This window comes from Microcaecilia unicolor, chromosome 11 (genome assembly GCF_901765095.1).
Source record: "Microcaecilia unicolor chromosome 11, aMicUni1.1, whole genome shotgun sequence".
Classification (NCBI taxonomy): domain Eukaryota; kingdom Metazoa; phylum Chordata; class Amphibia; order Gymnophiona; family Siphonopidae; genus Microcaecilia; species Microcaecilia unicolor.
This window is the reverse complement of record NC_044041.1, coordinates 134,176,457-134,199,608: the sequence shown is the minus strand read 5'-3', so window position 1 is coordinate 134,199,608 and position 23,152 is coordinate 134,176,457. Positions and strand designations below refer to the sequence as shown.

Genomic DNA, 23,152 nt, shown 5'->3' with positions numbered 1-23,152 from the left:
TCTGTAAAAGAGCACAAAGACTGCAGGCCTGCGGGCGGTGCCCAGCCCCCAGACACTGAAGACACGACACGTGCCTATCAGTGAGCGAGATTACCCGGGCGCACTGGGTGCACTTCTTGAAGCCGCTGGAAGACTTTGATGACATGGGCGGAAAAATCACACCGGCGAAATCAAAATTCGCGATGGCGATGAAGGGCACCAAAATTAAGGGAGAGAAAAAAAACCCGTACCGAGGCCTCAAAAAAGGCCTACCCCGAAAGCGAAAGGAAACTTACGTCGGGGAAAACAAACTGGACACATGGGAAGGGACAAAGACCGAGGTCTTCTTCTCTTTTTTTTTTTTTCTAGCGAAATCGCGAAGACGCACGAGGGTCAACTTTGAGGGGCGCGAAACGGCGCAAAACACGACCGTCTCGAGTGCAGACAAAAGAAGACTGACGAACACGAGCCGGTTCGGGCGGGAAGACGGCCGCGCATGCGCGGTGCGCATGGGCGCGCGAGGACTAGCGAAGGCCTTTGCTAGTGAAGTTTCCGATTGGAGGGGCTGCCATGGACGTCACCCATCAGTGAGAACAAGCAGCCTGCTTGTCCTCTGGAGAAGACTATCTCTCCGAAAACGTCCTTTATTGGAATAAGCACGCTTACTCACAGTTAACTGCAGATTCAGAGATTGTGCCCACTGGCAATAAGTCTCCCTGGTACTGTGATTAGCCAGTAGGTCAGAGCTGGCAGAATGCTGTACAATGCCCTCTTTCAGCCATATTATCAAGGTAAGAACTAAGTTCTGTAATGTGGCTAACACGTGAAAGGGATCTAAAACTGGCTTTACAAAAATGGCCACTACCTCATGGACTACTGGAAACAAAACAGGGCACACTCTGACCCAGTAAGCAGGGGGAAAAGCACCATAGGAGTAGAGCCTACCACCTACCAACATCGTGAGCATTTGCCAAAAGCTAGTGGGAATCACGGAGCCCAATACCCTACACCCACCACAATGCATTGCTGAATGTGACTTTGCAGTGCCCTTAACAGAAAAGGTGTAACACTCACCCGAGAGCACATCAGAACCAGGGAAAGGCTGTCAGAGGATAGAACACATTCTGCTGTCTTGGAGGTGGGTACGGCATTGTGAGGCTGGCATTACAGGCTGGGAAAAAAAGTTTTTTAAAGTGGGGTTTTGGTGGGAGGGGGTTAGTGACCACTGGGGGAGTCCGGGGGAGGTCATCCCTGATTCCCTCCAGTGGTCATCTGGTCAGTTGGGGCACTTTTTTGGGACTTTTGTTCGTGAAAAAAAAGGGTTCCAAAAAAAAGTGACCCAAAAATCGCGGTCAAACACCTTTTTTTTTTTTTCGATTATCAGCTAAAGACGCCCATCTCTCCTCGGCCGATAACCAGCCCCAGTTCCGCCTTCACCACCTCCCTCCGACATGCCCCAGTCAACTTTTACCCGTTTCCGCAACGGATTGCAGTTGGAAACGCCCAAAATCGGCTTTTCGATTATACGATTTGGGCGCCCCACGGGAGAAAGATGCCCATCCTCCAATTTGGGTCGCAATATAGGCGTTTTTTTTCTCTTTCGATTATAAGCAGGATAGCCTACAAAACTACTTCAACAATCCACCACAGTGTACCGCAGTTCTCCTCTAACCTACCAAACACTTTCCATCTATACCTCCTACCTAATCTTTAAACAGTAATAACTGTACTTGTTATCATGAAATGACTATGCTATCTTCTCTTACCAACATTCAAACTATAAGAATTGTACCTGTTATCAAAAAATGATTATGTCATAACCACACTCTGTAAAGCCACTTTGAGCCTGCAAATAGGTGGGAAAATGTGGGATTACAAATGCAATAAATAAATAAAATACTTTACTCTCTCATAAATTGATCATCTAACAACCACTATTTTTAAAACGGCACTGGTTACCAGTGGAGGCAAGGATTCATTTTAATTAATTATGTTAATATTTAAACATCTTACATACGTTGACCCACTATAGCTGATTGTGTTCAACTTTTGAATGGCAGTGGAAGTTTTTTTGTAAAAAATTCTGTTGCTACTATCATTTCTAGCAACTAATAAGGTTATGTTTTGACATCAACAAACTGCATCGTTTTCTATATAAGGCAACAATGCTTTAGAATTCACTTCCCTCTTCAATTATTATTATTATTATTTGTTGCATTTTTTCTATGCAAGGCATGCTTCCTTCTTTGCTTATGGCTGCCATTTCAGTGTAGCACATGCCCTTTTGGCCAGCTTTTATCCGCCTGAAGGTCACAGCGCACTTGCAAGCTGCCTATGCTCTGACATGGGCTGGTGACAACAACTGTACCTTTTTCCTCACTGATTTCATGTGCTTAGAGGCATCATTGAGGGTTAGCCCTTTTCATCTGGAGGAACTTAGAATATAAGAACTTAGATATAAGAACATAAGTGTTGCCATACTGGGTCAGACTGAAGGTCCATCAAGCCAGTATCCGTTTTCAACAGTGGCCAATCCAGGTTACAAGTACCTGGCAAGATCCCAAAACAGTACTATACATTTTTATGCTGCATATCCTAGAAATTTTAAATGGGTTTTCCCCAAGTCAATCTTAATAATGGCTTATGGACTTTTCTTTTAGGAAGTTAGCTTAGTGGGGTTTAAAAAAGGTTTGGATAACTGCTTTTAATACATTCTCTTGCAATGAATTCCAGAGGTGAATTACACATTGAGTGAAGAAATATTTTCTCTGATTTGATTTAAATTTACTACTTTGTAGCTTCATTCTATGTCCCCTAGTCCTAGTATTTTTGGAAAGAGAAACAAGCGATTCATATCTACCCGTTCCACTCCACTCATTATTTTATAGACCTCTATCATATCTCCCTCAGCCGTCTTTTCTCCAAGGTGAAGAGCCCTAACCGCTTTAGCCTTTCCTTATAGGGAAGTTTGTCCCATCCCCTTTATCCATTTTCATTGCTCTACTCTATACCTTTTCTAATTCCACTGGGGCAGATATTCAGACAGTGGGGAGTTAGACCATCTAACTCCCGCGGTCAGCGCTAAGCTTGGATATTCAATGCTGGGCCGTTACGGTGACCGGCATTGAATATCCAGTGTTATTTTTGGCCAGGTTAAAGATAACCTGCTAAATCAATATTCAGACTTAGCTGGTTTATCTTTAAACCGGTCAAAGATATACCAGGTTTTCACACGAGCAAATATTGCCATGAAACCTGGTTTAAAAACAGGCAGATAGCTTGCTATATTGGCTACTATAACCGTCTAGCCACTAGCAGCTAACTGGGGATATTCAGCAAGGGATAGTCGGTTATCCCCTGCTGAATATCGGTGGCTAGCCAGTTACGCACCATTTACCGGTACGCAGCTGTTCTGACCAGTTTAATAGCGCCTGAATATCAGGGGGAACTATATCTTTTTTGAGATGCAGAGATCAGAATTGCACACAGTATTCAAGGTGCAGTCGCACCATGGAGCGATACAAAGGCATTATAACATCCTCATTTTTGTTTTTCCATTCCTTTCCTAATAATACCCAACATTCTATTTGTTTTCTTAACTGCCGCCGCATAATGAGCAGAGGGTTTCAACGTATCATCAACGACGACACCTAGATCCCTTTCTGGTCGTTGACTCCTAATGTGGAACCATGCATTACGTAGCTATAGTTCGGGGTTCCTCTTTCCCACCATGCATCACTTTGCACTTGCTCACATTAAACATCATCTGCCATTTGGAGGCCCAGTCTCCGTCTCATAAGGTCCTCTTGTAATTTTTTCACACTCCTTTTGCAATTTAACAACTTTGAACAACTTGTGTCATCAGCAATTTAATTAACTGACTAGTTAGTAATATGTAATTTATCTTAAAATTAAGCATGGTGCAGGAAGATTGGAAAGTGGCCAATGTAATGCTGATTTGTTTTTTAAAAAGGTTCCCAAGGTGATCCGGGAAATTATAGACCTGTGGGCCTGACATTGGTGCCAGTCAAAATGGTAGAGATATATAAAGAACAAAATTACAGATGCATATTCAAAAGCATGGATTAGTGAGGACAAAGCCAACATGGATTTATTGAAGAGAAATCTTGCCTCACCCATCTACTAAATTTCATTGAAGGGTGAACAAACATGAAGATAAAGGTGAGCAGTCGATATTGTGTATCTGGATTTTCAGAAGGGTTTGACAAAGTACTTCATGAAAGACTCTAGAGGAAATTGGGGATAGGATGCAGTGTCCTATTGTGGATTAAAAAGTGGTTTTAAAACAGAGAATATGGTTAAATGATCAGTATTCTCAATGTAGAAGGGTAGATAGTGGGGTTCCTCAGGGGTCTGTGCTGACACTGCTGATTTTTAACATATTTATAAATGATCTAGAGATGGGAGAAGTAATTAACGTGGAGGGGCAGTAATCGACGGCGCTGGACATCTATATGGCCGGCGCCGCAAAGAGCAGTCCCGAACCATATTACTCGAAAAAGATGGCCGGCCATCTTTCGTTTCGATAATACGGTTGGGGCCAGCCAAAGTCAAAGATGGCCGGATTTGAGATGGCCGGGCATCGTTTTTTCGCCGATAATGGAAACCGATATCGGCCATCTCAAACCCGGCCAAATCCAAGGCATTTGCTCATGGGAGGAGCCAGCAATTTGTAGTGCACTGGTCCCCCCTCACATGCCAGGTCACCAACCGGGGCACCCTAGGGGGCACTGCAATGGACTTCAAAAAATTTCTCCCAGGTGCATACCTCCCTTACCTTGTGTGCTGAGCCCCCCAAAACCCACTCCCCACAACTGTACACCACTACCATAGCCCTTATGGGTGAAGGGGGGCACCTACATGTGGGTACAGTGGGTTTCTGGTGGGCTCACATTTATCACTACAAATGTAACAGGTAGGGGGGGGGTGGGCCTGGGTCCGCCTGCCTGAAGTGCACTGCACCCACTAAAACTGCTCCAGGGACCTGCATACTGCTGTCATGGAGCGGGTATGATATTTGAGGCTGGCATAGAGGCTGGCAAAAAATATATTTAAAAAACATTTTTAGAGGGTGGGAGGGGGTTGGTGACCACTGGGGGAGTAAGGGGAAGTGATTCCCCGGTGGTCATCTGCTCAGTTGGGGCACTTTTTTGAGGCTTAGGTCCTAAATAAATGGACCAAGTGAAGCAGACGAAGTGCTCGTCAGAGCCGGCCTTCTTTTTCCCATTATTGGCCGAAACCGGCCATCTCATAACCACGCCCTCGTCCCGCCTTCCATACCCTGCGGAAACACCCCTTTAACTTTGGCCAGCTCTGCGACGGAAAAGCAGTTGGAGCCGGCCAAAATCGGCTCTCGATTATACCGATTTGGCCGGGTTCAGGAGATGGCCAGCCATCTCCCGGTTTGACCAAAGTCTTTGCTTACAATTCATGGAGACTACCAAGTGGATAACAGTCAGCAGTCCCGTCACAGATTGGCTATACGCCGGCACATGCGCAGTCGATTGTTATATATCCACTCTAATTGGGTATTCACATGTGAGTAACCGCACACCAATCAATTGCCTTGTTCAACCCTTTAGGGTGCGTAGTCTGCCAATTGTAAATGTATTGCGCCTCCCTCCTCAAGAGACTGGAAACAATGTTGTCTCCACGTGGTTGTTTGAGATGGAATAATACCACAAATCGCAGGTCTTCCTCTTGGTGTCCCACCAGGTCCCAATGCCCCACTAACGGAGCTTCCCTCTTGTGGGTACGAAGATGTTCCTCTATGCGTTGTTTGATCTTCCTTTTTGTCTGCCTTATGTACCATCTATCATATGGGCATTTGATCCCGTAAATGACCTGCGCGGTATCACAATAAGTCCGGTCCTCGCAGATCTATTTGGCGATTAGTTACCGGGTGTATGATGGACTTAGTGACCCAGCTGTTGCATTTGTAATGCCCCCTGTCAGCATGGGGAACAGGATTGAACCTGCGATATTTTAGCAGTTCCTCAAGATTGCGTGATCTAGTGTATGCAAATCGAGGCGTAGTGGGAACCCCATGCAGATGCATCAAGGGCCAGTGTGTTCTTATTATATTCTAGATTTGAGATGCTCTTGTGGAGAAAGGCAGTACACAAGTGATGATATCATTATCACTAGATTTATTGTGATCAGGAGCTAACAACCATCGTCTATGAATATTGGCAGCTCTTTTATGCGCTTTTTTGATGGTTTTCCTCGGGTACCCCCGCTGTGCAAATCTTTTAGTCATGTCATCAGATTGCACAGCGGGGGGTACCTGAGGAAACCATCAAAAAAAGCACATAAAAGAGCTGCCAATATTCAAACAACCATGTGAGGCAACATTGTTTCCAGTCTCTTGAGGAGGGAGGCGCAATACATTTACAATTGGCAGACTACGCACCCTAAAGGGTTGAACAAGGCAATTGATTGGTGTGCAGTTACTCACATGTGAATACCCAATTAGAGTGGATATATAACAATCGACTGCGCATGTGCCGGCGTATAGCCGATCTGTGACGGGACTGCTGACTGTTATCCACTTGGTAGTCTCCATGAATTGTAAGCAAAGACTTTGGTCAAATAATAATGATAATTTATGGGTAATGAGCAATACAGTAGTGGACAGTATTTTACATTGTTTATTTTTATATTATACATTTAGATTTTGTTCTCCTGAGGACGCCAGAGGGCGAAACATGCTATGCATGTTCCAATCTGTGACGGGACTGCTGACTGTTATCCACTTGGTAGTCTCCATGAATTATTTCGTTCTCCTGAGGACGCCAGAGGGCGAAACATGCTATGCATGTTGAGAGCGTGGAAGTTTAGACCACAAGCTAATCACGCACATTAGCACAGTTTCACAGCACTAGCTAAAGAAAAAAGAAAAAAGGAAATGAGAATAAAAAACAGATGAGCAGCTGACTCACCCCCAGTCGCACCGAGATTGAACACCATGGTCATTGAGGAGCTAAGTATTTTTACAGTTTAATATCTGCTGGCTATGCTACCAGAGTTTGAGATTTTACATCCATCTTAGCTCCATTTGTTAGGTAGGAAGGGAAGGTATTATAGTGCAATGATGGTGGTACTGGGCATAGGAGCCAACTTTTCGTAATTATTGGGGGTGCTAAGCCCAATGGAAATAACCCCTCCCTTGACACATACAAGGAATTTTCTCAATATTGGAGGTGCTGAAGCACCCACAGCACCCACAGAGTCGGCTCCTATGGTACTGGGGTTGATGTTACAAACTGCCCAGTAGCTTATTTCATGCACCTTTTCTGAGCACTATCACATTATATTGTACACTACTTTTAAGCACAGGACACAGAATGTTTTATAATCTGTAGTTTTAGACAGTAAGGTCTCTTATAGAATCACATACATTAAATATAACGTGAGACCTTTAGATAAGTGATCCCCAGATTACTTGCATTAAATTTTAACTGCCAGATCCTCCACCATTCTTCTAAGGTTCGGAGATCCTGTCTCATCATTTCTACTCCCTCCAAGGTATCCACTCTATTGGCTATTTTTGTGTCATCCGCAAAAAGGCACAACTTTCCTTCCACCCCTTCAGCAATATCTCCCACAAATATATTAAACAGAATAGGCCTCAGCACCGACCCCTGAGGAACTCCACTGCTCACCTTCCTTTCCTCCGAGCGGATTCCATTTACCACCACCCTCTGCCACCTGTCAGTCAACCAGTTTCTTATCCAGTTCTCCACTTTCGGTCCTAAGTTCAACCCTTTCAGCTTATTCACGAGTCTTCTGTGGGGGACCATATCAAAGGCTTTGCTGAACATAGTAACATAGTAACATAGTAGATGACGGCAGAAAAAGACCTGCATGGTCCATCCAGTCTGCCCAAACAAGATAAACTCATGTGTGTATACCTTACCTTGATTTGTACCTGCCTTTTCAGGGCACAGACCGTACAAGTCTGCCCAGCAGTATTTCCCAACCTCCCAACCACCAGTCCCGCCTCCCATCACCGGCTCTGGCACGGACCGTATAAGTCTGCCCTCCACTATCCTCGCCTCCCAACCCACCAACCTCTCTTCCCCCACCTGCTCCGCCACCCAATTTCGGCTAAGCTTCTGAGGATCCATTCCTACTGCACAGGATTCCTTTATGCATATCCCACACATGTTGAATTCCGTTACTGTTTTCATCTCCACCACTTCCCGCGGGAGAGCATTCCAAGCATCCACCACTCTCTCCGTGAAAAAAAATACTTCCTGACAACTTTTTTGAGTCTGCCCCCCTTCAATCTCATTTCATGTCCTCTCGTTCTACCGCCTTCCCATCTCCGGAAAAGATTTTTTTTGCGGATTAATACCTTTCAAGTATTTGAACGTCTGTATCATATCACCCCTGTTCCTCCTTTCCTCCAGGGTATACGTGTTCAGGTCAGCAAGTCTTTGTTCATACGTCTTGGAGCGCAAATCCCATACCATTCTCGTAGCTTTTCTTTGCACCGCTTCCATTTTTTTAACATCCTTCGCAAGGTACGGCCTCCAAAACTGAACACAATACTCCAGGTGGGGCCTCACCAACGACTTGTACAGGGGCATCAACACTTCCTTTCTTCTGCTGATCACACCTCTCTCTATACAGCCTAGCAACCTTCTCGCTACGGCCACCGCCTTGTCACACTGTTTTGTCGCCTTCAGATCCTCGGATACTATCACCCCAAGATCCCTCTCCCCCTCAGTACCTATCAGACTCTCACCGCCTAACACATAAGTCTCTCGTGGGTTTCTACTCCCTAAATGCATCACTTTGCATTTCTTCGCATTGGTCTAAGGTTTGGCAATTAAAATTCATTCTTCTAGCTTCCTCAGATCCCTTTTCATGCTTTCCACTCCCTCCCGGGTGTCCACTCTGTTGCAAATCTTAGTATCATCCGCAAATAGGCAAACTTTACCTTCTAACCCTTCGGCAATGTCACTCACAAATATAGTGAACAGAATCGGCCACAGCACAGATCCCTGAGGCACTCCACTACTCACCTTTCCCTCCTCCGAGCGAACTCCATTTACCACCACCCTCTGTCGTCTGTCCATCAACCAGTTCCTAATCCAGTTCACCACTTCGGGACCTATCTTCAGCCCATCTAGTTTTGTGTCATCCGCAAAAAGGCACAACTTTCCTTCCAACCCTTCAGTCCAAGTAGATTACATCTAGCGCACGTCCTTCATCCAGTTCTTTGTTCACCCAGTTAAAGAAGTCAATAAGACTCGTTTGGCAGGATTTTCTTTTGGTAAAGCCATGTTGCCTCAGGTCCTGTAACCCGTCGGCTTCTAGAAAGTTAACTATCCTTTCTTTCAGCAGTGACTCCATTATTTTTCCTACCACCAACATGAGACTAACTGGTCTGTAGTTTCCCACTTCTTCCCTGTCTCCACTTTTGTGAAGAGGAACCACATCCGCTCGTCTCCAATCCTGTCGAACCTCTCCCGTCTCTAAAGATCTATTAAATAAATCTTTAAGAGGTCCCGCCAGGACCTCCCTGAGCTCCCTCAGTATCCTGGGATGTATCCCATCCGGCCCCATTGCTTTGTCCACCTTCAGATTCTCAAGCTGTTTATACACTCTTTCTTCCGTAAACGGCACAGTATCCACAGATATTCCCTCGGGGAGGTAATTAAATTAGTGAGGTAATTAAATTTGCTGACAACATAAAGTTATTCAAAGTTGTTAAATCACAAGAGGATTGTGAAAAATTACAAGAGGACATTACGAGACAGGGAGACTGGGCATCTAAACTCTTCCATAACTAGACAAAACCGAACTCCCTATACCTGACTGCTTCAACCACCTTGTCACTAACGAACGTTAAGGCACTACCACCTTATTTCTCACACCAGAAATGAACTATCTAATTTACTCTTTAATTTACTCTACAACTTATAACCTTAATGCAATACCACTTTGTATTTCTCAATCCGGAAATGGCGATCGCCACTACGGCATACTGTAAGCCACATTGAGCCTGCAAAAAGGTGGGAAAATGTGGGATACAAATGCAATAAATAAATAAATAAATAATGTAAGCAAGTGATGCATGTAGGAAAGATGAACCCAAATTATAGCTACGCAATGCAAGGTTCCACATTAGGAGTCACTGACCAGGAAAGGTATCTAGGCGTTGTTGTTGATGATACATTGAAACCCTCTGCTCAGTTTGCGACGGCGCAGCAGCGGCTAATAAAGCAAATAGAATGATAGGTATTATTAGGAAAGGAATGGAAAACAAAAATTAGGACATTGCAATGTCTTTGTGGCACTCCATGGTGTGACCGCACCTTGAATATTGTGTTCAGTTCTGGACACCGCATCTTAAAAAAGATGTGGAAGGGCATAATCGAAAGGGACGCCCAAGGTTTGTTGAGGACATCCTCGCAAAATGTCCCGATGGAGGGGTGGGGAAACCTGTATTATCGAAATAAGATGGACGTCCATCTTTCATTTCGATAATACGGTTGGGGACGCCCAAATCTTGAAATTTAGGTCGTCCTTAGAAATGGTCATCCCTAGACTTGGTCATTTCTGATTTTCGGTGATAATGGAAACCAAGGACACCCATCTCAGAAACAACCAAATGCAAGCCCTTTGGTTATGGGAGGAACCAGCATTTCTAGTGCACTGGTCCCCCTGTTATGCCAGGACACCAACCGGGCACCCTAGGGGGCACTGCAGTGGACTTCATAAAATGCTCCCAGGAACATAGCTCCCTTACCTTGTGTGCTGAGCCCCCCAACCCCCCCAAACCCACTACCCACAACTGCACACCACTACCATAGCCCTTACAAGTGAAGGGGGGGCACCTAGATGTGGGTACAGTGGGTTTCTGGTGGGTTTTGGAGGGCTCGCTGTTTCCTCCACAAACGTAACAGGTAGGGAGGGGGTGGGCTTGGGTCCACCTGCCTGAAGTGCACTGCACCCACTAAAACTGCTCCAGGGACCTGCATACTGCTGTCATGGAGCTGAGTATGACATCTGGCAAAAAATATTTTGAAAGATGTTTTTTTAGGGTGGGAGGGGGTTACTGACCACTGGGGGAATAAGGGGAGGTCATCCCTGATTCTCTTCGGTGGTCATCTGGTCATTTCGGCAACCTTTTTGTGCCTTGGTCATAAGAAAACCAGGACCAGGTAAAGTCGTCCAAGTGCTCGTCAGGGACGCCATTTTTTTTTCCATTATGGGTCGAGGACGTCTATGAGTTAGGCACACCCAAGTCCCGCCTTCGCTACATCTCCAATACGCCCCCTTGAACTTTGGCTGTTCCTGCCACGGAAAGCATAAGTACATAAGTACATAAGTAGTGCCATACTGGGAAAGACCAAAGGTCCATCTAGCCCAGCATCCTGTCACCGACAGTGGCCAATCCAGGTCAAGGGCACCTGGCACGCTCCCCAAACGTAAAAACATTCCAGACAAGGTATACCTAAAAATGCGGAATTTTTCCAAGTCCATTTAATAGCGGTCTATGGACTTGTCCTTTAGGAATCTATCTAACCCCTTTTTAAACTCCGTCAAGCTAACCGCCCGTACCACGTTCTCCGGCAACGAATTCCAGAGTCTAATTACACGTTGGGTGAAGAAAAATTTTCTCCGATTCGTTTTAAATTTACCACACTGTAGCTTCAACTCATGCCCTCTAGTCCTAGTATTTTTGGATAGCGTGAACAGTCGCTTCACATCCACCCGATCCATTCCACTCATTATTTTATACACTTCTATCATATCTCCCCTCAGCCGTCTCTTCTCCAAGCTGAAAAGCCCTAGCCTTCTCAGCCTCTCTTCATAGGAAAGTCGTCCCATCCCCACTATCATTTTCGTCGCCCTTCGCTGTACCTTTTCCAATTCTACTATATCTTTTTTGAGATACGGAGACCAGTACTGAACACAATACTCCAGGTGCGGTCGCACCATGGAGCGATACAACGGCATTATAACATCCGCACACCTGGACTCCATACCCTTCCTAATAATACCCAACATTCTATTCGCTTTCCTAGCCGCAGCAGCACACTGAGCAGAAGGTTTCAGCGTATCATCGACGACGACACCCAGATCCCTTTCTTGATCCGTAACTCCTAACGCGGAACCTTGCAAGACGTAGCTATAATTCGGGTTCCTCTTACCCACATGCATCACTTTGCACTTGTCAACATTGAACTTCATCTGCCACTTGCACGCCCATTCTCCCAGTCTCGCAAGGTCCTCCTGTAATCGTTCACATTCCTCCTGCGACTTGACGACCCTGAATAATTTTGTGTCATCGGCGAATTTAATTACCTCACTAGTTATTCCCATCTCTAGGTCATTTATAAATACATTAAAAAGCAACGGACCCAGCACAGACCCCTGCGGGACCCCACTACTACCCTCCTCCACTGAGAATACTGGCCACGCAATCCTACTCTCTGCTTCCTATCTTTCAACCAGTTCTTAATCCATAATAATACCCTACCTCCGATTCCATGACTCTGCAATTTCTTCAGGAGTCTTTCGTGCGGCACTTTGTCAAACGCCTTCTGAAAATCCAGATATACAATATCAACCGGCTCCCCATTGTCCACATGTTTGCTTACCCCCTCAAAAAAATGCATTAGATTGGTGAGGCAAGACTTCCCTTCACTAAATCCGTGCTGACTTTGTCTCATCAGTCCATGTTTTTGTATATGCTCTGCAATTTTATTCTTAATAATAGCCTCCACCATCTTGCCCGGCAGTTGGGGACGTCCAAAATCGGCTTTCAATTATACCAATTTGGACGACCCTGTGAGAAGGACGCCCATCTTCCAATTTGTGTCAAAAGATGGGCATCCTTCTCTTTCGAAAATGAGTCCGATAGTGGAATTAGAAAAGGTACAGAGAAGGGTGACAAAATGATAAAGGGGATGGGACGACTTCCCTATGAGGAAAGGCTGAAGCGACCAGGTTGGAGAAGAGATGGCTGAGGGATGGTAGAGGTCTATAAAATAATGAGTGGAGTGGAGCGAGTAGACGTGAATCACTTGTTTACTCTTTCCAAAAATAGGGGGTACGCAATGAAACTACAAAGTAGTAAATTTAAAACGAATTGGAGAAACTTTTTCTTCACTCAACGTGTAATTAAACTCTAGGATTCGTTGCCAGAGAATGTAGTAAAAGCAGTTAGCTTAGCAGGGTTTAAGAAAGGTTTGGATAGTTTACTAAAGGTAAGGTCCATAGACCGTTATTAAAATGGACCTGGGGAATATCCACTGCTTATTTGTAGGATAAGCAGCATAAAATGTATTGTACTTTTTTGGGATCTTGCCAGGTACTTGTGACCTGGATTGGCCACTGTTGGAAACAGGATGCTGGGCTTGATGGACCTTCAGTCTGTCCCAGTATGGCAATACTTATGTAGTTACTCCCATCTCTAGATCATTTATAAATATGCTAAAAAGCAGCGGTCCCAGCACAGACCCCTGCAGAACCTCACTATCTACCCTTCTCCTTTGAGAATACTGACTATTTATTCCTACTCTCTTCTGCTGCATAGCATCATTTCTGTTGCCAGAAACAATTGTATCATATATAACTGAGTCCTCTAAATTTCCATACTTGCCCAACTTTACTAAACACATGGAGTGAAATTTTCAATATGATGTCTAAGTCTAATTTTGGACGTTTTGCACAAAATGCCCAAAATCTGAATAGGAAAGAAGGTAATTTTCAAAAAAGAAAAACGTCTAGTTGTTTTAAAAATATTTGTTTTCAGCACTTGATATACTGCAAGTGATCCCTGAGGTGACTATGCGGGTTACAATTTCTATTACAGGTACTTTGCACTGTCCCTAAAGGGCTCACAATCTAAGTTATATATTGTACCTGGGGCAATGGAGGGCTAAGTGACTTACCCAGGGTCACACAGAGCTGCAGAGGGAATTGAACTTGGTTTCCCCAGGATCTCAACCCACTGCTGACCATCAGGCAGCAGCAGGAATTGAACCTGGTTCCTCAGATCTGCAACCTGCTCCACAAACCATTAGGCCACTCCTCCACACCAGTTTGAAAATACTGTTTTGAACAAGGTTTTGTGCTTTGGATGTTAAAAAAAAAAAGCAAATAAGTTCAAAACATAGAGATTCATGCCATTGGGATGTAGGAGGAGCTAGCATTTTAATAGACTGGTCCCCCAGACATTCCAGGAGAGCAACAGGGCACCCTAGAAGGCACTTCTGTGCACTTCATAAAATGCTCCCAGGTACACATCTCACCTTTGCTCTCTTTTCTTTTCCCTGAGCCCTCCAAAACCCACCCAAAACACACTGTCCTCCACTGTACACCAATACAATAGCCCTTATGGATGAAAGGGGCACCTACATGTGGGTACAGTAGGTTTCTGGTGACTTTGGGAGAGGTCACAGTTTCCACCACAAGACTGGCAGGTAGAGGGAGATAGGGACCTAAGCCCCCCACTCCATAGTGACCTGCACCGACCACTACACTACTCCAGGGACCTGCATGCTTCTCTGACTTTAATATCTGAGGCTGTCATAGAGGCTGGTAAGTCAAATTTTTATTCACATTTTTGGGGGGTGGGATGGGCGGGGCTACAGATCATGTAAGGGAATCGCTCCCTTACATGGTCTGTAGCCCCGCCCAGCGCATTCCAGGATGCAATGGGCGGTGCTGGGCGCCACCATTTTGCATCGGCATCGACTGGAAGAGGAGGAAGGCAGGCATGCTGCGTCCCTCCTCCACCGAAAGGTAGGGGGGCCTGGAGGGGGGCCAAGAGGGGGTGTTGTCACCACAGACCACCAGGTATTCGAAGTAGAACGCTGGGGGGGAGGAGTTGGGGTGGGCTGGAGGTCCACCGGACCTCCAGCCCCCACCCCCCAGTCGATGGATGGGAGGGTGGGAGAATCTTTGGCCGCAGGCGGCCACAACGGTTTCTGGGGGTTTGGGGGGCTGGAGACCCACTGGACCTCCAGCCCCCCCCCCCCCCCCCATCGCTGGGTGGGGGGGGGGGAGAGCCTTTGGCCGGAGGCAGCCACCTTGATTTCTGGGGGTTTGGGGGAGCTGGAGACCCACCGGATCGCCAGCCTTCCCTGAACATGGAGGGGGTGGGCTCGTCGGGGGGACTGGAGGTCCTCCGGACCTCCAGCCCCCCCATCCCTGGGTGGGAGGGTGGGAGAGGGTTTGGCCGGCGGCGGCGGCCTCGACGTTTTCTGGGGGTTTAGGGGGGGGGCTGGAGACACACGCCGTTCGGTCCTCCAGCCCTCATTCGGGCCTTGGCAGGCTGTTTGACAGGTTTGGGCTTTTGAAAGCCCAGACCTGTCAAACAAGTGCGGGAGGATTGTGCTGAGCGCATGCTCAGGCACAATTCTCCTGCACTCAAACATGATAATCAAAGATAATAGCACTGCTTAGATTTGCATGCATTATCTTTGATCATCGATGCAGAAAAGCCCTGCGCTGTCCCGGCGCTATTTTTAGGGCACTGTTTGGAACAGCACGGGGCTTTTGATCATGAGGGCCTAAAGGTGCTCCAGGTACAGGACTTATTGCTGGTGTATAACTTTGGCACAGCAGTTCACACCTGAAGACTAATCTAGCTGAAAACGTCCTTTATTTGAATAAGCACGTTTACTCACAGTTAACTGCAGCTCAGAGGTTGTGCCCCACTGGCAACAAGTCTCGCTGGTACTGAGGTGAGCAGTAGGTCCGAGCTGGCAGAAACTAAGTGCTGTAACGTGGCTAACACATGAAATGGATCTAAAAGTGTCTTACACAAATGGCCACTACCTCATGGACTACCGGAAACAAAACAGGGCACACTCTGACCCAGTAAGCAGAGGGAAAAGCACCATGGGAGTAGAGCCTACCAACTACCAACATTGTGAGCATTTAACACAAGCTAGTGGAATCACGGAGCCCAATACCCTACACCCACCACAATGCATTGCTGATGTGACTCTGCAGTGCCCTTAACAGAAAAGGTGTCACACTCACCCGAGACCCACATCAGAACCAGGGAAAGGCTGTCAGAGGATAGAACACATTCTGCTGTCCTGGAGGTGGGTACGGCATTTGAGGCTGGCATACAGGCTGGCAAAAAAAGTTTGTAAAGTGGGGTTTTTTTTGGTGGGAGGGGGTTAGTGACCACTGGGGGAGTCAGGGGAGGTGATCCCCGATTCCCTCCGGTGGTCATCTGGTCAGTTGGGGCACTTTTTTGGGACTTGGACCTGAAAAAAAAGGGTCCAAATAAAGCGGACCAAATTCTCGTCAAAAACAGCCTTCTTGTTTCGATTATCAGCTAAAGACGCCCATCTCTCCTCGGCCGATAACCACGCCCCAGTCCCGCCTTTGCCACGCCTCCGACACACCCCCGTGATCTTTGTTCGTCTCCATGACAGACTGCAGTTGAGGATGCCAAAAATCGGGTTTCGATTATACCGATTTGGGTCGAAATATGGGCGTCTTTCTCTTTCGAAAATAAGCCTAATAGTGTACCTTTTGTAAGTCACATTTGTTTCTCCAGTGCAGCAGTTTTTGAAAGCATCCAGGATTTTGATCACATCAGTTTTGTCTGCCTCACCCTCAAAGGTCATGGTCTCATACGGCTCATATGCTTCCATGCCAATACATGCCAGGAGAATGGCAGATCATTTTTTCATTGGCTGTTTCTCCAGGTCAGCTGCAATTTCATAATTATGCCATGAGCTTTTGAAACACTTAAAATCTGTACTGCAATCCTATGCCAAATTCAGTGGTAATGGAAATGGAATCGATGTGTGACTTTCCATGGTTAATTTACTTCTAACACTATGCAGTGGATCCAGACGCTCTCAGGCCAGTTAAAGTCTCAACTACTTACTTTATTATAACTCACAGCAACAACAGGAAGTGGTATATGCTACCCACTTCCTAGAGGGATTATAGAAATTTACACAGCAGCCTCAAAGACCCATCACAGTAAGCATTTAACTGTCCCCAAAATATTTGCAATCTAAGTTAAATAAGTTATAGAAAAGTGTTATGGCCAGCCAACTGTTGAGTATCAGTCCTGTGGTGTCTAGTGTCTTCTGTCTACTGCTTCCTGTTTGTCTAACCACAACTTTTCAGATGTCTGCCTGTGTTATTCCAGTCTTGAATATCCAGAAAAGATAAATAAACTGTTGAGATTAGTTGGTAATTTAACAGTGGTCATTCATCACCTGGTTGATTTTCTTTGCAAGATAGATATCATTCTACTGCTACACAAGCACACTCAACACTGAAGTAACATGAGACAAGCACAGATGTTCTGAACATAACTGGGTGCATTCCTTATTATGAATTTGTAAGATTAAAGATGTGGTCGTGCATTTTCTGTGGTACAACCAATGTGGTTTACATTTATTATAAGTAGGTACTTTCTCTGTCCCTAGTTGGCTCACAATCTAAATTTTTGTATCTGGGGCAATGAAGGGTTAAGTGACTTGCCCAGAGTTACAAGGAGCCACAGTGGGAGCAGATCACATGGTCCAGTGTCACTCCAGCATATACCAGATTTGAGTCATTTGAGTCACACCCTAGCTCCGCCCCCACCCTAGCTCCGCCCCCACCCTAGCTCCAGAGCCGGCCACCCCTCCCTCCGAGCTCCAAGGCCCCCAGCTCCAGGGCTTGTTGATCCTGCACAGTCAATGCCAACTGAAAACCATGTCTTTTTCACAAACACAGATACACCCTAATCCACTATAGAATAAGTAGTAATATTTAAACTTTCTATTTAGACAAAAATTAAACTGAACCCCCAAGATGCCAGACTCTGCATACAATACAACACCACAGAAACAGAAAATGTCCCCTAGTACTGTGCAAAATATAAAGACAACAGATGTAAATTTGAAAAAAAACTAACAAATACCAATCACCACTTTACAAATTACCAAATAGAAATACAACAAATATAGAAAATAAAATAATACCATTTTATTGGACTATACATTTAGCTTTCCGAGGCAAAACCTCCGTCCTCAGGTCAATACAGTATAGAGCTGTTACAGTATCCTATCTGACCTGAGGAAGGGGGCTTTGTTCTCCGAAAGTTTGTCAAAATGTATTAAAATTAGTCCAATAAAAAAGATGACCTTATTTACATGTTCTATTATAAACATTTATTAACACAGCTACAATACTATATCCTAAAGCAAAAAAATAAAATATATATTTTATTTACAGTTTGTCGTCTCTGGTTTCTGCTTTCCTCATCTTCTTTTCACTGTCTTCCTTCCATCCAGCATCTGTCTTCGCTCTCTCTCTGCCATCCAGTGTCTGCCCTCTCTGCTGTTCCCTCCATCCAATGTCTGCCCTCTCTCCCTGCCCCTTTCGTGCACATCTGCCCTCTATCTCTGCCCCTTCCATTCACTGTCTGCCCTTTCTATCCCTTCCATCCACTGCCTGCCCTTTCTCTTTGCCCCTTCAATCCACCATTTGCCCTCCCTCTCCCATCCATCCGGGTCTGCCCTCCCTCTCGCTCCCCCTTCCATCCAGGATCTGCCCCTCTCTCTGCCCCTTTTTTTCAGCCCCCAGTTCCAGCCCCACTATCCCACCAGTCCCCCGTTTCAGCCCCAGCCCTTTTCTCCCACCAGTCCCGAGCTTCAGCCCCCAGCCACTCCTCCCTGTCCCCTTTTCAGCCCCCAGTTTCAACCCCAGTACCCAGCCCTTTTCTCTCACCAGTCCCAAGCTTCAGCCCCAGCCACTTCTCCCTATCTCCTTTTCAGCCCCCAGTACCCACAGTTTCAGCCCCTGCCCCTTTTCAGCCTCCAGTCCCAGTACTAGCCCCCTTATCCCACCTACCTTCCTTTTTCAGCCCCCAGTTCCAGCCCCCTTCATCCACATGCCTTGTATTAGAGCCCCCCTTTTCAGCCCCAGAACCATTCTCCCACCTGACCCACGCATGCCCTATTTTCCCACCAGCCCCATTAATGGCCCCCATTTCCCATATGGCCCCTTCTCAACCCCCAGTTCCAGCCCCCTTCTCCCATCTGAGACCCCCCATCCCACACCCTTCTCCCATCTGAGTCCCCCTTACCCCCTCCCCCCATCTGAGAACCCCCACCCTGCAACCTTCTCCCATCTGAGTCCCCCCTTACCCCCTCCCCCCAACTGAGAGCCCCCATCCCACACCCTTCTCCCATCTGAGTCCGCCCCCCCGACCCACCTACCAACTCCTGCTGCACCCACTAACTTTAAAAAAAAAATTGAGAATTGCTGAGTAGCAGGCAGCGCCTCGCGTCTGCCCTGCTAGTAAAAATCTCCTGCACGTCATCGGGCCGGCCTTCCCGCATTAAGTCCCGCCCTCCTCTGAGGTAATAGGCTCTTCCCGCATTAAGTCCCACCTCCTCAGAGGTAATAGCCTATTACCTCAGAGGAGGGCGGGACTTAATGCGGGAAGAGCCTATTACCTCAGAGGAGGGCGGGACTTAATGCGGGAAGGCCGGCCCGACGACGTGCAGGAGATTTTTACTAGCACGGCAGACGCGAGGCGCTGCCTGCTACTCGGCGCGTCTCAAATTTTTTACGGAACAGCAATCAATCGCCGGTGGGGGGGGGGGGGGGGAGCGGCGGGCAGGGCGCCCCCAGGCACGCCGCACGGGGCCCCTTGAGCGCGGGGCCCTATGCGGCCGCCTCGGTCGCCTCGCCCTAAGACCGGCCCTGGAGACAGCTAGGCCTCAAGTTATGCTAATATCTTAAAACAGGATCTGCCAGCGTAAAGCCTGTTCAAAAATAAATGGGAAAATAGATATTTGTGCATTTGCTATAAGCAGGGCTTTAATTGAGGGGGTACTTGGGGGTACTGAATACCGGCACCTTTTCCATTGTCTGCTAAAATTGACCCATAGAACCCAAGTTTTAATGAAAGAGCTCAGGCTCTACACACCAATTCTGTCTTGTCATAGATTCTATGACTGGTTGCAGGTGACCTGGCTATTATGGGGTGGGTCCCTCCGTGATTACCCCATTCCTAAAGGGTGGCCTAGCATTTGAGTACCGGCACCTTTTTTGCTAGAAAAACAACACTGGCAGAAGCATCCATTTCTGAAAAATGAACGTCCAAATAATCAATGGGGCAACACAGGAACATGAACGTCTCTGTGGCAGCAAATGAAGTCTGCGTTATGAAATGACAACATAAACGTTAATGTGCTGGTTGGAAAATTTAAATCTCTTCAGTGTAGATGTCATCAATGTCTGTGGCCTTGCCAGTCTTCATATTCTTGATAGACTTTTCCTCTTCAGCCATTTTGAACTAGTTACCTAGTTATGAAAGTACCTACACAGAGTATGTAACCTGCTTTGGTTGTACCACAGAAAGGCAGTATATCAAGACCATGGCCCTTTACCTTTTGTCCCTTTACCTTTTGACCCTTTACTGAAGGCCAGTGATATTTTATTTTTTTGCCACTGGCAAAAATATGCCCAGATATTCAATACCGGGCCATGTCCGAGTACTGGCATTGAATATCCAGGTATCTGCCAATATTCAGCTTTTAACCAAATAAGTTAAACCAGACATAGGTAGGACTGTTAATTATGCAGACCTATTTGTCCATTTACCTTATCCGGTTAAGGGATGAATAGCAACATTTAAATGGATAAATGACAAATCGACGCCTGGACCACCCACAAGATAGCCAGTTTCTGTTTGACCAGTTAGAGGGAATATTCAGCTGCACTATCTGGGTAAGTGCCACAGAATATTCCCGATAGCCAGCTGAGCACTATTTAACCAGATAGGAGCCTCTCCTACCCAGTTAAATGGTTTTGACTTTCGAGCCCTGAAGTTTTTTTTTCTTGATGTTCTTGCCATTGCAGTTCATTTTGTGCTTTTTGTTTGGTGGCTTGTCTTTTCTAAGCATTTAAAGCTTGATATTCAAAGATTATGCCTGGCTAACTCAGGGAGTTGGACAGACAAAGAGGTTGATGTTCAAAGGTTCATGGCAGAGTCTTCATCCTACCAAAAAACTAGCTCAAAAAAATTGCTGTGGCATGCTTAAAGCAATAAGCATGCAAATTAATAACATGTTAAAATTCCTGCTGTAATCTACTGCTCAGTTCTAAATGTCACCTTTCCTGTCAGTGTCTGAGGGGTGATTGGCTCAGGCACTGACAGGAAAATTGACATTAAAAAAAAAAAGTGCAAGCATGCTGTGGCATGCATTAGTCCCTTACCCCACCTTGAAATCTCTTCCTGCCCCCCCCCCCCAAACATATTCCTGGTGTCTAGCAGCATCTAACTCGGCCCCACATACCCAACCCCCCTTATCCCCAAACATTTTTTTAAAAATGCTCTGGTGGTCCAGTACGACACTGGTCCCCTTCTAACCTGACCCCTCTTCCCCTAATATTAAAACAATTCCATGGTAGTCTGTTGGACCCCTGGCCACCCCAAGCACCCAAACAGATCCATGATAGTCTAGTGGGACCACCCACCCATCCCAAGTCTATCCCCTCTGACTCAGTACCTGGAAGGAAGTAGGAGTGATGTCCACTCACTCCTGCCTCCGAGTGCCACCATCTGCAAAATGGCAGCACCCTGCCCTACGTTGTACATCCTGGGATGCATTGGACAGGGCCCTGTCTACCACATAAAGGATAAACTCCCTTATATGGTAAGTAGGTCCTGCTCAGTGCATCACAGGATGCACCACATGGGGCAGGACACCACTATTTTGCAGATGACAGCATCTGGAGGCAGGAGTGAGTGAGCATTGCTCCTGCCTTGTTCAAGATATGGCGATCAGGGTGGGCTTTTGCTAGACCACCACAGCATTTGTTTGCAACGAAAGGGGGAAAAGGAAACTCTGGACCACCAGGGCATATTTTGTTATATAAGGGGAAGAGGATGGTGGGGGGGAGTCGGGTCAGAAGGCAGGGTTGGATCAGATCGGAGGAAGGGGGGGTCGTGGAAAGGCAGAGAGGCTGGGACGATGCAGGAAGAAGTCTGGGGCAGGGTGGTTGGGTTGGAGGAGAGAAGGGGTGCCACTAGACACTCACTCTTCTCAACCAACCCTTCTACACTGCCCTGGGCCTGGCGAAAAGTTTCCCGCACTAAATACACTTGAGAAACTTTGTTTTTGAGTATGGCTGCGAGGTGCGTAATGACCGCATTAACATGCATTTAAATGATTTTAATGCAGTCTGCAGTAATAGTTTCGGTTCACATTAATACCTGAGCTGGAACCATTTGAGCATTTGGTGCACAATAATGTGTGTGCAAACCCAGCATTAATCACTGGCAGTAGTTTTGAGCATCAGCCTCAAACTTTGCTAGCTGAAACTTTCCCTTGATTGACAGTCTATATTTTGCCATGGGGAAAATCACTGCCAGCACAAAATTTAGCTGGAGAAAAAGATGCAGTCCTAAGGCACACTACCTTTGGCTGGTCAGTATGTGACCTTCTGGCTCCTCCTGCACCCATCACTTGTTTGTTCTTTGTCCCTACTGAGTGACACTGCTTCTGTATAACATTGCTCACTCTCACTTTCTCCTTCTCCAACATAACTCTTGCTCCCCCTATGAGACTTTGTTTGCTCTCATGCCCTACATGACCTTGCTGTCTCTTAGTCATCTCTATATGATACTTCATGTGACATTTTACTGACCGGTGCTTATGCACAATAGCGTTGAAAGCCATCCCATCTCTCCAGCTTGTGGTAAAATTGTGAATATTGACATTGGGATACCTGTAGATTAAAAATAAGACAATCAGAGAGGAGCAAGATACTTCTGGAGTCCCACCAGAACTGTGTAAAAAGCTCACGGGACCACCCCATGTGAGTGACTACTGGGAATACCCCAAGGGTTAAATATTCCAGGGATCCAAGATTGTTTATTGTAAAATGCTTTAAAATCCTGTTGTATTAAACGGTGTATCAAGTCAATAAATCAAATCATGTTCTTGTTGGTAGTGAGATCCCTTTTGCTTAGGGATTCATCACCCCTCCCCCACTGAAGTAGTGTGGTGAAGGGAATCCCAGGAATTTAAAGTTTCTCTGGAACACCTTACTTGTTTGTGACAGACTCCAGGATTGCCTTCCACCCCAGGTGTTAAGAGGCTTTAGGAATGTTCCTATAACATATAAGAAAGAGAATCCTTCCCCA

At 46.2% G+C, this 23,152-nt stretch overlaps 1 protein-coding gene across 1 annotated transcript in view; it reads right to left on the bottom strand.

Moving 5' to 3' along the window:
• SPTBN2 (spectrin beta, non-erythrocytic 2) overlaps positions 1 to 23,152 on the bottom strand; it is a 1,201,559-nt gene that overhangs the window by 952,703 nt on the left and 225,704 nt on the right. The window contains exon 5 of the mRNA XM_030217767.1: positions 22,654 to 22,734. Within this exon, the coding sequence (XP_030073627.1) occupies positions 22,654 to 22,734 (81 nt within the window). The remainder of the gene's footprint in view (positions 1 to 22,653; positions 22,735 to 23,152) is intronic.